The sequence below is a fragment of the Scyliorhinus canicula genome, chromosome 18, assembly GCF_902713615.1.
Source record: "Scyliorhinus canicula chromosome 18, sScyCan1.1, whole genome shotgun sequence".
In the NCBI taxonomy this organism is placed as follows: domain Eukaryota; kingdom Metazoa; phylum Chordata; class Chondrichthyes; order Carcharhiniformes; family Scyliorhinidae; genus Scyliorhinus; species Scyliorhinus canicula.
In genome coordinates this window covers 90,687,797-90,705,133 of record NC_052163.1, presented here as the reverse complement: position 1 = coordinate 90,705,133, position 17,337 = coordinate 90,687,797, and the positions used below count along the sequence as shown (strand labels likewise).

At 47.0% G+C, this 17,337-nt stretch overlaps 1 protein-coding gene across 1 annotated transcript in view; it reads left to right on the top strand.

Moving 5' to 3' along the window:
• Positions 1-507: 507 nt before the first annotated feature.
• sh3gl1b (SH3-domain GRB2-like 1b) overlaps positions 508-17,337 on the top strand; it is a 189,179-nt gene continuing 172,349 nt past the window's right edge. The window contains exon 1 of the mRNA XM_038776508.1: positions 508-747. Coding sequence (XP_038632436.1) covers positions 703-747 — 45 coding nt within the window. The 5' untranslated portion in view covers positions 508-702. The remainder of the gene's footprint in view (positions 748-17,337) is intronic.

The window sequence follows — 17,337 nt, the reverse complement described above, 5'->3', positions numbered from 1 at the left end:
CCCATGAAATAATTTTTCCTTCCTTTCTTTGAAATTTAGAGTATCCAGTTCTTTTTTTTTCCAATTGAGGGGCAACTTAATGTGTCCAGGATGTCCTGAACTAGGCCTTACCTTTGGGTACTTAATGATGGAAAAAACAACTCATAACTCTCTCATTTCGTTTCAGTGACTTTACCCTTTATCTTCCAGAGCAAACCACACCTCATAAAGACCATTTCATAAACATAAAATTGAACACAAGCAGCTCACCGAAAGATGGATAATTCCAGTCTTCCACGCAGATGGGTGGCGCTATGTCAATAGATTTGACTATCTGGAGTACCCCTGTGCCTGGAGGACCGTGTGGAGGGAGTGAATGGCTGGAGTGCGACAGAGGGGGCGCTGTGCCTGGAGAACCGCGTGGAGGGAGTGAATGGCTGGAGTTCGGGGGCGGGGGCGCTGTGTTCGGAGGACCACCCGCGGTTTAGCCTTCCGCCGGCGGGTGGCGCTCTTCAGCGGGCTGCCGGAAGTAGCTGCGGTTGCCATGTAAGATCCCTGACAGAGTGAGAGCTGCACTCAGCTACAGTTTGAAACGAAAAAGAGAGCGCAGAGGAGGGGGAGAAAGAAAATAACAATTAGGGAGGGAGAGGGGAAGGAGAAAAAACAAGCAGCCGCGTGTTAATACCTTTCTCAGTTGCTGTGGGTTTAAAGTGTGCGGCCAGGATGTCGGTGGCCGGCCTGAAGAAGCAGTTTTACAAAGCGAGTCAGGTAAGGCGGCTGAAGCGGCTGCAGCGGAGCTGGGCCGGGGGTGGGGGTGGGATGTGGAGGAATGAGCTCGGCACCCCGGGGTGCTGCGTGTGTCCCTCAACACAGACCGGAGAGAACCCCCTCCCCGCTCTAACTCACTGCTGCGGCCAAACCAACACCGGCCATTCCCTGTAGCAGTGAGTGCAGCAGAAAAATGCCAAACCCTCAACTTCCCTCCCCCTCTTCTTCCTCCTAATCTTCTTCCTCCTAATCTTCTTCCTCCTCATCTCCTTCCCCTCATCTCCTTCCCCCTCCTCATCTTCCCCCCATCTCCCTCCTCATCTTCCCCCCTTCTTCCTCCTCATCTTCCCCCCTTCTCCCTCCTCATCTTCCCCCCTTCTCATCTTTCTCCCTTCTCATCTTTCTCCCTCCTCATCTCCCCCTCTCGTCCTCATCTCCCCCCCCCCTCTCGTCCTCATCTCCCCCCCCCCCTCTCCTCATCTCCCCCCCCCCTCTCGTCCTCCTCTCCCCCCCCCTCTCGTCCTCCTCTCCCCCCCCCCTCTCGTCTCCTCGTCCCCCCCCTCTCGTCCTCACTCGCTCCCCCCCCTCTCGTCCTCCTCTCCCCCCTCTGCGTCCTCCTCTTCCCCCCCTCTCGTCCTCCTCTCCCCCCCTCTCGGCCTCCTCGTCCCCCCCCCCCCTCGTCCTCGCCTCCCCTCCTCTCGGCCTCCTCTCACCCCCCCTCTCGTCCTCCCTCTCCCACCCCTCTCGGCCTCCTCTCTCCCCCTCATCGTCCTCGATCTCCCGCCCCTCATTCGTCCTCCTCTCACCCCCCCTCGTCCTCGCTCTCCCCCCCACGCCGTCACTCCTCCTCCCCCCCCCTCTCGTCCTCGCTCTCCTCGCCCCCCCCTCCATCGTCCTCCATCTCCCCCCCCCTCGTCCTCCTCTCCTCCCCCCCCTCTTCCTCCTCCTCCCCCTCGCCCCCCTCGTCCTCCTCTCCCCCCCCTCTCGTCCTCCTCTCCCCCCTCTCGTCCTCCTCTTCCCCCCTCTCGTCCTCCTCTTCCCCCCCTCCTCGTCCTCCTCTTCCCCCCCTCTCGTCCTCCTCTCCCCCCCTCTCGTCCTCCTCTCCCCCCCCTCTCGTCCTCCTCTCCCCCCCTCTCGTCCTCCTCTCCCCCCCTCTCGTCCTCCTCTTCCCCCCCTCTCGTCCTCCTCTTCCCCCCCCTCGTCGTCCTCCTCTTCCCCCCCCTCTCGTCGTCCTCCTCTTCCCCCCCCTCTCGTCGTCCTCCTTCTTCCCCCCCCTCTCGTCGTCCTCCTTCTTCCCCCCCCCTCTCGTCCTCCTCTTTCCCCCCCCCTCTCGTCCTCCTCTTCCCCCCCCTCTCGTCCTCCTCTTCCCCCCCTCTCGTCCTCCTCTTCCCCCCCCTCTCGTCCTCCTCTTCCCCCCCCTCTCGTCCTCCTCTTCCCCCCCCTCTCGTCCTCCTCTTCCCCCCCCCCCCTCGTCCTCCTCTTCCCCCCCCCCCTCGTCCTCCTCTTCCCCCCCCCCCCTCGTCCTCCTCTTCCCCCCCCCCCTCTCGTCCTCCTCTTCCCCCCCCCCTCTCGTCCTCCTCTTCCCCCCCTCTCGTCCTCCTCTTCCCCCCCCTCTCGTCCTCCTCTTCCCCCCCCTCTCGTCTTTCCTCCCCCTCCTCATCTTTCCTTCGCCCCCCCCCCACCCCCATTTATTAAAGAAAATTAAAAACGACCTATATCTTTGCCACTGTGGAAAACAACAGCTCGATTCCAACCACCAGCGATTTTAACGCCCCCTCCCCCGGCCATATTAAGGGGACTGGAAAGCTTCCTTTTATTTGATTTTAGGACAAATGATTGGATTTAATTCATTTTACCCAACAGCTTATTAAATCCCTCCAACATCCTGAGCTATCAGACAGAGACCCTTTTCGATTTTTAATGCGGCAATTTCATTTTTGGTAATAAAACATCAACTTATGGATTATTTATTCATATGAAAATCATGCCACTGATTTCCAGCTGCTGCACCGTGGTGTTTATCGCCCCCTTCAAAACACTTCAATCTTTTTGGGGGGTGGTCGGGTAGTGTTGCCAAGTAACATTTCTCTGGAGTAGAGTTCTGCAGTGTTTGACAGCGTTAATGGTAAGGGTTGATTATGTATATCTAAGGGGGCGGCAGCATCATTTGTCACAAGTTGAAGTATCCAAGATGCTTTACTCGCTGGTAGCCTGGACATTTCAAACTTAAAACATATGCAATTTCATACTGTTCCTGCATAGTAGTTAACTCTAAGCCATAGTTAAGTAACTGGCAGGAAGATGGAAAATGCAGTTTATTGCACAACTAAGCTCTGCGGTTGAAGTTTCGTCGCTTTTAGCCAGAGCAACTTTTGAGATTATATAGATGATTTCTCTACCCTTGATGTATGAAAAATCGGGATTGTTGCTTTTCAATTTCTAAAAGTTCCATCTTTAGAAATTTGCATGATGATGCAGGGTGAGGCTAGCAGGTTGTCTACAATTTTGCCCATGGTCAAATCGACTTGCTGAACTCATGACCTATTGGGTGAAGAGTTGTAAGATACTGTGGGCAGTTTTGGTCCCCTAAGGAAAATGGGAAGTTGCTGGCATTGTTACTGGACTAGCAATCCAGAGGGCAATGCTCTGGGGATCCAGGTTCAAATGCCACCACTGCAGATGGTGATTGCGAGGGCATAATGGTTGTCTCAGCGCCAGAGATCCAGATTTGGTTCCGACCATGGAGTTTGCATGTTCTTCCAATGTCGACGTGGGTTTCCTCCAGGTGCTCCAGTTTCCTACCACAGACCAAAGATGTACAGGTTAGGTAAGGTGACAGGGATAGAGTAGGCTTAGTTAAGGTGCTCTTTTGGAGGTTTGCACACCACAGAATGACCTTCTGCACTAGCGATTGTATGGAAAGATATACTGGCATTGGAGGTAGTCCAGAGCAGGTTCACAAGGATGATCCTGGGTATGGAGAGATTTTCTTCTGAGGAGTGGTTCAGTAGGTTGGACCCTGTACTCATTGGAATTTAAAAGAATGAGAGATGACCTCATTGAGACATATAGGATTCTCAAGGGGCTTGGCAGGGGAGATGCTGAAGAATGTTTCACTTGTGGGGGAGTCTCGGACCAGACGGCATAATCTCAGAGTGAGTGGTCACCTATTTAAGTCAGAAGAGGAGGAATTTCTTCTCTGAGGTTAGTGAATCTGTGGAATTCTTTCTTCACCGCAAAGAGCTGTCGAGGCTGGGTCATATGTTCAAGGCTGAGATAGTCAGATTTTTAATCTGTCAGGGAATCAAGAGTTATGGGGATAAGGTGGGAAAGTGGAGTTTAGAATTATCATCTCCGATCAGTCATGATCTCATTGAATGGCGGAGCAAACTTGATGGCCTCCTTCAGCTCAAACATCTTATGGTCTGATCCTGGTGCTTGTGGAGCCATGGTCCATCAGTGGGGAGGGGGAAAGGAAAATCCAGGTTGCATCCTAAGATCTGCCATTGGTTTCTTATTATGAAAAATAACAAAAAAAACATTTGCGATACTACTGCCACACAATTGATTGAAACATTTAATTCTACTCTAATTACTTAATAATAATAATCTTTATTGTGACAAGTAGGCTTGCATTAACTTTTTAAAAATAAATTTAGAGTACCCAATTATATATATTTTTTCCAATTAAGGGGCAATTTAGCATGGCCAATCCACCTAACCTGCACATCTTTAGGTTGTGGTGGCAAAACCCACGCAGACATGGGGAGAATGTGCAAATTCCACACGGACAGTGACCCACGGCCGGGATTTGAACCCGGGTCCTCAGTGCCGTAGTCCCAGTGCTATCCACTGGGCCACATGCCGCCCTGGCTTGCATTAACACTGCAATAAAGTTACTGTGAAAATCCCCTCGTCTCCACACTCCGGCGCCTGTTCAGGTGCACCTGAGGGAGAATTCAGAAGGTCCAAATTATCTAACAGCATGTCTTTAGGACTTGAGGTTTAAAAAATATATATATTTTCACATTTTCATCAAATACACAACAAAAAAATAACTAACAATAACATACAGTATCAATCCCCCAACCAGCATCCTCTTCATCATACAAACCCAAATATGAGAGGGGGGGGGGGGCGCACAGTGGTTAGCACAGTTGCTTCACAGCTCCAGGGTCCCAGGTTCGATTCCTGGCTTGGGCCACTGTCTTTGTGGAGTTTGCACATTCTCCCCGTGTCTGCGTGGTTTCCTCCGGGTGCTCCGGTTTCCTCCCACGGTCCAAAGATGTGCAGGTTAGGTGGATTGGCCATTCTAAATTGCCCTTAGTGTCTAAAAAGGTTGGGAGTGGTTACTGGATTCTGGGTCTGGGGTGGAGATGTGGTCTTATGGTAGGGTGCTCTTTTCAAGGGCCGGTGCAGACTCGATGGGCCGAATGGCCTCCTGCACAGTAAATTCTATGATTCTATGACCCATACATTGTATAAACGACAAAACAAAAAGACCAAATCAATGGTCATCCTATAAACAATGTCCTCAATTCCCCCCCACCCCATGTTCGATGGCATCCAATTCTTAAAAGTGCAGGATAAATAATGCCCATGGACTGTAGAACACTTCCATCCTCCCCCTCAGCTCAAACTTCACCTTCTTGAGCGTCAGAAATTCCAGCAGGTCCCCCTGCCAAGTCAAGGCACAGGGCGGAGAAGCAGACCTTCACCCCAGCAGGATCCACCTCCGGGCAATCAGCGAGGCGAAGGTTAAAAAAGCATCTGTCCCCTCACCCGCCTGCAGCCCGAGCTGGTCCGATACCCCGAAAATGGCTTCTGGGATCCTGGTTCCATTCTCGCATGTACCACCCCCGAGATTACCTTAAAAACCTCCCTCCAGCACGGGCAGGACCAAAATGTGTGAACATGGTTTGCGGGGCTCCTTCAACAGCACTCACGTACATCCTCTATCCCCTCAAAAAGTCGGCCCATTCTCGTCCTCGTGAGGTGCGCCCTATACACGACCTCAAGCTGTATCAGGTTCAACCTCGTGCACAAGGTTGAGGCGTTTAGCCTCTGGAGCACCTCACACCACAGACTGTCCTCCATAACCTCCCCCAACTCTTCCTCCCACTTGGCTTTAATCCCCTCCAAGGATACCTTATCCTCTCCCAAAAATCTTCCATAGATCGCCGATGCCACCCCTTCTCCATTCCCCCTGCTGTCAATACCTCTTCCAATAACCTGGGGGCTGGTGCCTCCGGCAAGCTCTGAACCTCCTTCCTGGCTAAGTCTCGGAGCTGCAGGTACCTAAATACTTCCCCTGCCCCCGTCCATTTTTCTCCCTTAACTCCTCGAGCCTTGCAACACGACTTCCCAGGAACAGGTCTTTTAATACCCTGACTCCCATCTCCGCACTATTCCCCTCCACACCCCCGAGCTCCTCTGTGCAATGGCCAAAGGCTCAATCGCAAGCGCAAATAACAGAGGGGACATGGGACATGTCTGCCTGGTCCCCTGGTGCAGAGCAAAGTATCCCAAACTCATATTATTTGTGTGGACGTCGCTCTCGATTCCTTGTATAACCATACGCACTCCACAAACCTCACCCCGATCCCAAACCGCTCTAGCACCGCAATCAAATACCCCACTCTACCCGATCAAATGGCTTTTCTGTGTCCAACACAGCCACCACCTCTGTCTTCTTTCCCTCAGCCGACATCATAACCACATTTAGCACCCTCCTAATATTCAAGAATAGCTGCCTCCCTTTCACAAACTCCGTCTGGTCCTCCCCATCACCTTCGGGAGGCATCCCTCCAACTTAGCCGCCAGAACCTTTACCAATATCTTTGCATCCACATTCAGTAGCGACCACATTCTGTTGGGTCCTTATCCTTCTTCAGTATCAAGGCAATTGAGGCCTGCTCCAAAGTTTGTGGCAGCACCCCCTTCCCTATCGTCTCCTCAAACATCCCCACCATCAGTGGCGCCAACACGTCCTTAAATTCCTTATAATACTTCACTGGGAACCAATCTGGTCTTATCATTTTCCCCGATTGCATCCTTTCAATTGCCTCCTTTATCTCCTGTTCCATTACTAACCCCTCCATTGTGGCCCTATCCTCCTCCTCCTCTCTCTCTCTCTCTCTCTCTCTTCTCCGGCCCCCCCCCCCCCCCCCCCCCCCCCCCCCCCCCGTTCACCGCCACCTTCTCTACCTGCAACCTCACTCTTTTACTGACCAAAACCGCTACCCCCTGCGCTTTGCTGTCGAACCCCGAATGAAACACTTGGCTTACCCAGCCCTCCCTGAGCCTCAGCTGATTCTTCACCCTCAAATGAGTCTCCGGTAACATAGCCACATTGGCCTTTAAACCTTTTAGGTGCGCAAACACCGTCAACCTCTTTATTGGCCCTCCCAATCCCCTCGCGTTCCGCATAACTAACGTAACCCAGTGGTGTCTCTCTCTTTCCCTCCTCCCCTATCCACCATCACATTTTGCCGCCTCAATCTATTTTCCAGATCCTCCAATTTAGCTCGCAGCCGTTTGTTGGCCTCGGCAGCCCTCTGCAGCTCCTCCCCCATCGAGGTGAGCTGATTGCTGTGCTGCGACATGGCTTCCTCCATTCTCTTGATTTTGTCACCCTGCTCCTGCACCTCAGCCAATGCCTTCGGCACAACCGCCTTCACCGAGGCAATTGCCTCATCCACCAGCATCTTCAAGGCCGCCATCATCTCCTTCCTTGTCACTTCCATGTGCTTTGTGAACTGCTTCTCCAGTTCCAAAGCCATCAACTTGGTCATCTTTTCCACTGTGAGGAACACGGCCTCACCCAGCCTCTGCCATCTTGCCAGCTACCAGGCTGGCTCTTTCACTCGACGGCGAACCCTCACACCCTCCCTTCTTCAAGGCGGTTTTCTTCTGTTTTTTCGACATCTTCCTCTTTCCTTATGCCTTCCTACACTCAATTGTCAAAAGTTCAACTCTTTAAAAAAAGAATCAAGCCTCGACAGGAGCCACCTAACGTGCAGCTTCCTCCTACATGCTGTCACTGGAAGTCCATCTTTCGGGACTTGTGGGAGGACACCGGAGCGCCCGGAGGAAACTCATGCAGACACTGGGAGAACGTGCAAACTCCGCACAGACAGTGACCCAAGCTTGGAATTGAACCTGGGACCCTGGTGCTGTGAATCAACAGTGCTAACCACTGTGCTACAGTGCCGCCCTTGCAGGCAGCAGTGGAAGTGAGGGTACAGGATCTAACAAATAGCAGCTGTGATGTTTGCAGGGGGGTCAGTCTTCGCACAATCAAAGCAGCTGAACTCCCAAAATAAAAACAAAAAGTATTGGAAATGTAAAGCAGGCCAGGCAGCATTGGTGGAGAGAAACGGTTAACATTTCAGGTTGAGATGGCCTTTCATCAGAATAGCCAGAATTCCTATTACTTGTAGCGTAGCTATAAAGTGACACCTGCTGGGAAATGCTGTGTGTATGAGGAGAGGTGTGGGTGTGATGTCCTTCATGTCACTTGTTGACAGTGCGTGGCACATACCTGAAGGCTGGCCACTTGGGCAAGGTACTGGAGACGTGCCAGTGGATCTAAAACTGAGTGGGCCCATGCCTCCAGTGGGAGAAGGGAAGAGGAAAAGAGAAATTGTTGATCTTAAAACTATTTTGCACACCATTACTCAAAACAAATAATGTTTTGAATAATGCTGGGAAACTCATGTCTGACAGCATATGTGGAGAGAGAAGAAGAATAGATGTTTTGAGCACAAGATGACTCAGATCTCCTGCATCTACAATATTTTGCTTGTACTTTCCGTGATATATGGGGCTGGTATTCATTTCGAAATGTCTGCATGTGTGTGTGTGAATTTGAAAAAAAAAACAAATTTTTGCAAAATGGCACTTTGTAAAAATGAGTTTTGGGGCCAACTTCTGAAGATATTATTATGACAGTACATACTGGAACTTCATTCGAAGAATGATCTCTGCAGTAGAACTGCTCAGCTGACACATTGCAATTCCAAAGCGTGGGAGGAAGTCTCCAGACACACTATAGACAACATTGTTCATTTGAGTGCAATCGCATAAGTCTTTACAGTCATACAATGGTGCCGTAATTTATGTATGATTTTTCTAATAGAGTGCAGTATGAAACACGAATTGTGACTTGTGTTCAAGTGAGGACTTAATGATGGTCTTTTGTCTATTTCTCTTTGAAGACTGGATGAAACTACCATGACCATATTATATCTATTTTGTTATGTATTGTGTTTTTGGTTGTATGTTTGTAAAATGGATTTTCCCATTTTTCAATTTGAAAAGATGAACTTGATGTTTCACTTCAGTTTTCCTTATTTTTCCATTATAAATTTGAAGTACCAGGTCAGCACGGTGCAGTGGTTAGCACCGTTGCCTATCGGCACTGAGGACCCGGGTTCAATCCCGTCCCCGGGTCACTGTCCGTGTAGACTTTGCACATTCTCGCCGTGTCTGCTTGGGTCGCACCCCCACAACCTAAAAAGATGCGCAGGGTAGGTGAATTGGCCATGCTAAATTGCCCCTTATTGGGAAAAAAAGAATTGGGTTACTCTAAATTTATTCATTTATTTTTAAATTTAAAGTACCCAATTTTTTTTTGCTAATTAAATGGCAGTTTAGTATGGCCACTCTACCTACCTTGCACATCTTTGGGTTGTGGGGGCGAAACCCACACAGAAACAGGGAGAAGGAAATAGTGCAAACTCCACACGGACAGTGACCCGGGGCCTGGATCGAACCCGGGTCCTCAGTGCTATGAGGCATCATTGCTAATCACTGTGCCGCCCCAGTCTTCCTTTTAAACTAAAACCTAAGCTGTACCTGCGATTTTCCAATTTCTTTCCCTTTTCCTGAAGTAACCATTTATTGGGTTCCAGTACCTCAGCCAGGTGGAGTCATGGATTATGCTGGTACTGTGGCCTATAAAAAGAGATGTGTGTTATCTAAATATGCATTATATGAAAGCCTACTTATCAGTAGTTGCAATGTTATTTTGCGTTATGGCTGAACACTGATCAGCAAGGCCTTGTGTCCCATCCCTGGGGTGTGTCAAATTAGCAGCTTTCAAGAGCACGAGTTGGTTTGCCACAGTTGGCCATGACATTTTTAGGTAAGGAGGTGGAAAATCAATCAGGATTCCTGCTCTGATAACTTTCCAGTGATTTGTGTTTTAGTGTTCATGCATTTGGATGTCTACCCAGGCCAGGTTCTGGATCAGCTCTGATTCTCTATTGTTGATCATCATTGAACACCATTTATTGACTTATACCTGAGCAATGCCCACTTGGGTGAGGTGAAATCGACTTCTGTGTTTCAGAACTTTTGTCTGTGAAATTCAGTGCTTGTTTAAGGTGGGAATGGGTGGACTGAGTAAAAATACAGTAATGTAGAGATCTGAGCAAGGATAAGTTGTTTAAACCTCTGCATTGCATGTATCATTGTTGTTCGTTCATTTTTAGTGGGGCAAACATTCTTCCTTAGTAAAATTGATTCTGATGGTGTCCAGTTTGCTATTTGTATCTCTTTTAACCAAACTGATTTATCAACATCTAGACGAAAAGGCAGATTAATATTCCACATCTGGGGCTCATAATTTGAGTAAAGTGTTTTAAGCTGATGCATAAGAGATTTGAGTCAGACTTTTGTCAGAAGTTGGAAATAGTTAATTGAGGATATTTCAGGTTTATTCCCAGTTCAAATGTGTACAAAATAAGGCTCACAGTGCATTTTAAGCTATGAATATATCAATTCTCGTTTATCCACGCATTATTCTATTATTATTAGTGCCATTTTAAACAGAGTAGTGCAAAATAATAGATATTTTGGTATTCACAAATACCACAATTGATTTAAAAATATGTCTAAAATAAATTAGTTTGACAACTATGTAGATTTTGGGCACACCACCTGTTCAATTTTTTTGTTTTCATATGAAAATGTGTATTTTTGACGAAGCACTGGGGGTCCTTGTGGCTCTATCCCAGCAAGATGAACACCCTGAGGACTGGGAGGGAGACAATGGGAGAAAACCAGGAGCGGGGAACTTAATAGCTTTATGATACTCTGATGTAGCCGGATGAATATTGACTTTGGTCAGGCCACAATATTTGCAGTGTGGTAAATGTATACAGATATGCAGCAGGACTAAAGGTGGATGGAAGGGATGTGTTGATGCCAGGCATTAATGGCAGGGAGGTTACCTGGGGCAGCTTTACAGTCACTGGTTAGATTGTGGTTGATTTTCTTGGTTCTCAAATAAAGAAAGTGGTTGCATTTAAGTGGCACCTTTTCATTCCTCAGGGCTGCTCAACTGGTCAGCTTTGAAAAGCAGATACTTGGGTTATAGTTCTATCAGTGCACAGCAAGGCCCAATAAATAAAGAATGATTAGTTCACATGTTTGCTGAGGTGTGGTCTTCAGGTTGTGCCCTGGTATCTTTTACTTCTGCATGAGCAAGTAGGCAGAGGTCATGGGCAGCACAGTAGCGCAGTGGTTAGCACCCGAGGTCCCAGGTTCAATCCCGGCTCTGGGTCACTGTCCGTGTGGAGTTTGCACATTCTCCCCGTGTTTCACCCCCACAACCCAAATATGTGGAGCTTGTTCAAGGAACAGCTATTGCGTGTTCTTGATCAGTACGTACCAGTCAGACAGGGAGGAAAGGGTAGAGCGAGGGAACCGTGGTTTACCAAAGAAGTGGAATCTCTTGTTAAGAGGAAAAAGGAGGCCTATGTGAAGATGAGGCGTGAAGTCTCAGTTGGGGCGCTTGATAGTTACAGGGAAGCGAGGAAGGATCTAAAGAGAGAGCTAAGACGAGCAAGGAGGGGACATGAGAAGTCTTTGGCAGGTAGGATCAAGGAAAACCCAAAAGCTTTCTATAGGTATGTAAGGAATAAAAGAATGACTAGGGTAAGAGTAGGGCCAGTCAAGGACAGTGGTGGGAAGTTGTGTGTGGAGGCTGAGGAGATAAGTGAGATACTAAATGAATACTTTTCGTCAGTATTCACTCAGGAAAAAGATAATATTGTGGAGGAGAATGCTGAGACCCAGGCTATTAGAATAGATGGCATTGAGGTGCGTAGGGAAGAAGTGTTGGCAATTCTGGACAAGGTGAAAATAGATAAGTCCCCGGGGCCTGATGGGATTTATCCTAGGATTCTCTGGGAAGCCAGGGAAGAGATTGCTGAGCCTTTGGCTTTGATTTTTAGGTCATCATTGGCTACAGGAATAGTGCCAGAGGACTGGAGGATAGCAAATGTGGTCCCTTTGTTCAAGAAGGGGAGTAGAGATAACCCCGCTAACTATAGGCCGGTGAGCCTAACATCTGTGGTGGGTAAAGTCTTGGAGAGGATTATAAACGATATGATTTATAATCATCTAGATAGGAATAATATGATTCGGGATAGTCAGCATGGTTTTGTGAAGGGTAGGTCATGCCTCACAAACCTTATCGAGTTCTTTGAGAAGGTGACTGAACAGGTGGACGAGGGTAAAGCAGTTGATGTGGTGTATATGGATTTCAGTAAAGCGTTTGATAAGGTTCCCCACGGTCGGCTATTGCAGAAAATACGGAGGCTGGGGATTGAGGGTGATTTAGAGATGTGGATCAGAAATTGGCTAGTTGAAAGAAGACAGAGAGTGGTGGTTGATGGGAAATGTTCAGAATGGAGTTCAGTTACGAGTGGCGTACCACAAGGATGTGTTCTGGGGCCGTTGCTGTTTGTCATTTTTATAAATGACCTAGAGGAGGGCGCAGAAGGATGGTTAAGTAAATTTGCAGACGACACTAAAGTCGGTGGAGTTGTAGACAGTGCGGAAGGATGTTGCAGGTTACAGAGGGACATAGATAAGCTGCAGAGCTGGGCTGCGAGGTGGCAAATGGAGTTTAATGTGGAGAAGTGTGAGGTGATTCACTTTGGGAAGAATAACAGGAATGCGGAAGATTTGGCTAATGATAAAATTCTTGGTAGTGTGGATGAGCAGAGGGATCTCGGTGTCCATGTACATAGATCCCTGAAAGTTGCCACCCAGGTTGATAGGGTTGTGAAGAAGGCCTATGGTGTGATGGCCTTTATTGGTAGAGGGATTGAGTTCCGGAGCCATGAGGTCATGTTGCAGTTGTACAAAACTCTAGTACGGCCGCATTTGGAGTATTGCGTACAGTTCTGGTCGCCTCATTATAGGAAGGACGTGGAAGCTTTGGAACGGGTGCAGAGGAGATTTACCAGGATGTTGCCTGGTATGGAGGGAAAATCTTATGAGGAAAGGCTGATGGACTTGAGGTTGTTTTCGTTAGAGAGAAGAAGGTTAAGAGGTGACCTAATAGAGGCATACAAAATGATCAGAGGGTTAGATAGGGTGGACAGCGAGAGCCTTCTCCCGCGGATGGAGGTGGCTAGCACGAGGGGACATAGCCTTAAATTGAGGGGTAATAGATATAGGACAGAGGTCAGAGGTGGGTTTTTTACGCAAAGAGTGGTGAGGCCGTGGAATGCCCTACCTGCAACAGTAGTGAACTCGCCAACATTGAGGGCATTTAAAAGTTTATTGGATAAGCATATGGATGATAAGGGCATAGTGTAGGTTAGATGGCCTTTAGTTTTTTCCATGTCGGTGCAACATTGAGGGCCGAAGGGCCTGTACTGCGCTGTATCGTTCTATGTTCTATGTTCTATGTGCAGGGTAGGTGGATTAGCCACGCAAAATTGCCCCTTAATTGGAAAAAATGAATTGGGTATTCTAAATTTTTTTTTAAAAGTAGGCAGCGGCCATGTCCGTGCAATTGCTGCACAATTCTAGCCAGACTATGAATTCAAACTGTGCAGTAGGGTTGAAGCTACAACCTTCTGACTTGAGATGCGAATACCAGCATAAACTAAGCTACTACTTGCAATTTGTTTATTTCTCTTTTAAAATCTCTTCATAATTGGTTTGTATTTGTCTTTCATGAAAGAAGATGGGTCTGTTTGATGTGGTAAAACCACAGGATCCAGTTTGAGTCATTTATCCAGTTGGATAGCAGCATGAAATTCAAACTTGTGGCATTGATTACCAATAACTACCTTCTATTCTTTCTTGCATACAATATGGAACTTTCAGTGTTGCATTACTGCTGGAACACATAGCCAGCTGGCTCTGCAGCTTGTTCGAAGGCAGTCTGCTAAAAATAATAATCCAGTAAAACAGTATTTACTCTGGTGTATCCATTGGAATGCCATAGTGCATGACTCAGTTCAAATTAATTTATAATGAGCCGAACCATAATGCAGCTTGCTTGTTTCTACCATGGAACGATAAAAAACTTCAGCTCTTCGTTCTGCTTCTAATTCCCCCTTGCGAAGCTATCCATTCCCGTCATATTTTCCCGCTTCATCCCATAACCTTGCAATTTAAAAAAATTTCAATTTTCTTTTCTCTAGTTGCCCCCTCAGTTGTCGTGAATTCTGCTTCAGCAATGAGTTGTGATAATTCCTGATTTTAATCAAAAGATTAGAAAATTGTCTTTTTGTCTCCTTGTGCCCTTCGTGCTAATGCTCAGTCTCGATCCTCCGTTACTGATCGATCAACAGGGAGAAAGATCTTCAGTTGTTGCACACAAACACAAGAATTAGGAGCAGGAGTAGGCAATTTGGCCCCTCGAGTATACTCTGCCATTCAGCAAGATCGAGGTTTCTCTGATTGCGGCCTTAACCCCACTTTGCAATTTGGACACCCCTGCTAAATTCTGTCATAATTGTTTCTATGTCACCTTATATCTTTTGAATTTTTGTTTGTGAATTAATACTTGTATGTTACATTTTTCTGAGTGCTGCACTTCCTACTGCGTTTCATTTGTCACATGATTGTGCACCCTATTTTGCTATGTAGATGCAGGTCTGAAAGAGGTGAATGCAGAGATGTTAGATCAGTTTTATTATGCAGAAGAATAAATCCTTTTTGTCTGAGTGGTGCTGATCAGTAAAGCACTTCCTGGCTCATTTTACTTCTTGTATTGAGCAGTTGAACACCAGTGCATTATTTCTTACTTAATCATGTTCCGAACCACTACTCCCATTATAACCCTAGGCCTTCTGATAAGGTACTGTAGAATCTCTCTACCTGGCACGTGGCAAGATTCAGCAGCCTTCAGAGGTCATAATTCGAGTTCTCTGTGATGGTGACTGGATTATTCCAATGCTTTCTGGCTGGACTGTCACATTCTATCCTCTGGAAACTTGGGGTCATCTAAAACACTGCTGCCCATACCTTAATACATAAGGTTCTCCCCTCATCCCATGCATGTACTTGCTGACTGAAGTTGGCTCCTGATCAAGTAATGTCTTGCCTTTAAAATTCTCACCCTTGTTTCCAAATCCCTCCCTGAACTTGCAACTCCTCAGCACTGTGATCGTCTCCAACCCCACAAACCCTATCTGTGTTCTTCTAATTCTGGCCTCTTGTGCATCCGCAATTTTAATTACTCCGTATTTGGCTCCAGTTGCCTTGGGCCCTAAGCTCTGGAATTCCCTCCCTGCGCCTCTTCACCTCACTTTCTTCCTTTTAAGATGCTTTGGTCATGGTTTCCTTCTGTGGCTCTTCTTTTATAATGCTTTTGTGTAGTCCCTTGGGATATTTGATTGCAATAAAAGGGCTACATAATGGAAGTTCATGACATTGGTCAATTTAGTTTATTTATGCTAGTACTGAATGGTACAAAACCTCACTGCAGCCAGTATAGTCGCAACACTTTCATTAGCTTCCACCATTACCACCAACAGTGATAATTTTAATGTTCTGTTCTTCAGTTATGTGTAACCATTTCAAGGTTAGTTCAGTAATACATAGGCTTCATTTATTGCCAAATAAGGAACTGGAGAAGTTGTCCTTTTTGCCATATTAGTATTTTTATAAAACTCATACTGCTTGACATTTATATTGTCACATTAAGTTTCTAGATTGAATAAAAACTTTAAAAAAAATCAATTTAGAGTACCCAATTATTTTTTCCAATTAAGGGGCAATTTAGTGTGGCCAATCCACCCATCCTGCACATCTTTGGGTTGTGGAGGCAAAACCTGCGCAAACACGGGGAGAATGTGCAAACTCCACACGGACGGTGACCCAGAGCCGGGATTGAACCTGGGACCTCGGGGGCGCCATGAGGCAGCAATGATAACCACTGTGCCACCGTGCTGCCCGTAGATTGAATAAAAACTGACTGTGTTACATAATGAGACTTTAAGTTGAAGGGTATCTTCATTAATTAAACTGAACTATAGTTTCTTGCGATATAGTCCCATTGTACAGCTTTACCTTTTCTGTCCTCCCAAGTTTTCTCCCCTCCTCCTGACACACACCGTGGTGCTGGGAACCCTACAATGCTTTGCCATTTGGGCATGTTTTGCATCTTGGGCTTCAGAGTAAGTGTTGGTTATTCAACTGCAAGGGGCAGCACAACCTGGCTACAGATGAACACTTGCCAGCAGGAAACACTGACTAATGATCAGAATTAGGAAGCCTGATGCCACAGACAAATGAAGGTTCATGGATGTTGGCTAAAGGGTTTTAAGAAAATATTGGACAAAGTACTGATTAAAGGCTGGCTAACAAAATTGAGTCTCATGGATTAGGGCGGACAGTGTCAGCTTGGATAAATGATTGGCTGAAGGACAGAAAATAGTTGTTTTTCAACTGGGGGATTGTAGACAGTGATGGTTACGGGGATAGGGCAGGGGGTTGCTCTTTTGGGGGGTTGGTGCAGACGGGATGGGCCAAATGACCCCCATCTGCAGCGTGTATGTGTATGTACGCTCATACACACTCGTGCAAGCACACCCATAATGCTCATACATATAAAAATATATTATATTGGAATGGAGTAAAATTTAAATTTCTGCAGTGATACCAAACTTGGCAGCGTGGCAGACATTGATGGTGTAAATTGATTATGACAGGATGCACATAGGCTAGCAGACAAATGGCAGATGGAATTTAATAGGGAAATGTGAGGTGACAGAAGGGGGTAGGGTGTGTCGATGTAGACTTGATACTAACGTGCAGATCTGCAGCTTTTGCATGTGGCAAAATGTTTTAACTTTTTCTTTTCACTATCTGTGCTTAGTTGAAACAGTAGCTCATGCTGCAGTAGAATGTACTGAAAGGTTAACTGAGCAATGTAAAATGTTAAGCCTGCACATTTAGATGAACAATATATGGATTAGTCTAAACAAAAGGGAATATAGGATTGTTTAGCTCTTTATTCTGCAGTATTTGTCAGTGCTTCAAAGTATACACGTTGCACAATGGCTCCTCCAAATGACCTGCTTAATGGCTCTTCAGAATCTTCTGAATTAGAGTGCTAGAGTCACAGAAAGAGGTCTTGTGGCCATTGTGTTGGTGCCAGCCATCAAACACCTATCTAAATTATAATCCCATTTTCCAGCACTTGGTTCGTAGCCGTGTATGATTTGGTGTTTCAAGTGCTCATCTAAATGTTTCGTAAATGTTGTGAGGGTTCCCGCCTCTGCCACCTTTTCGGGCAGTGAGTTCCAGATTCACGCAACCCTCTGGGTGAAA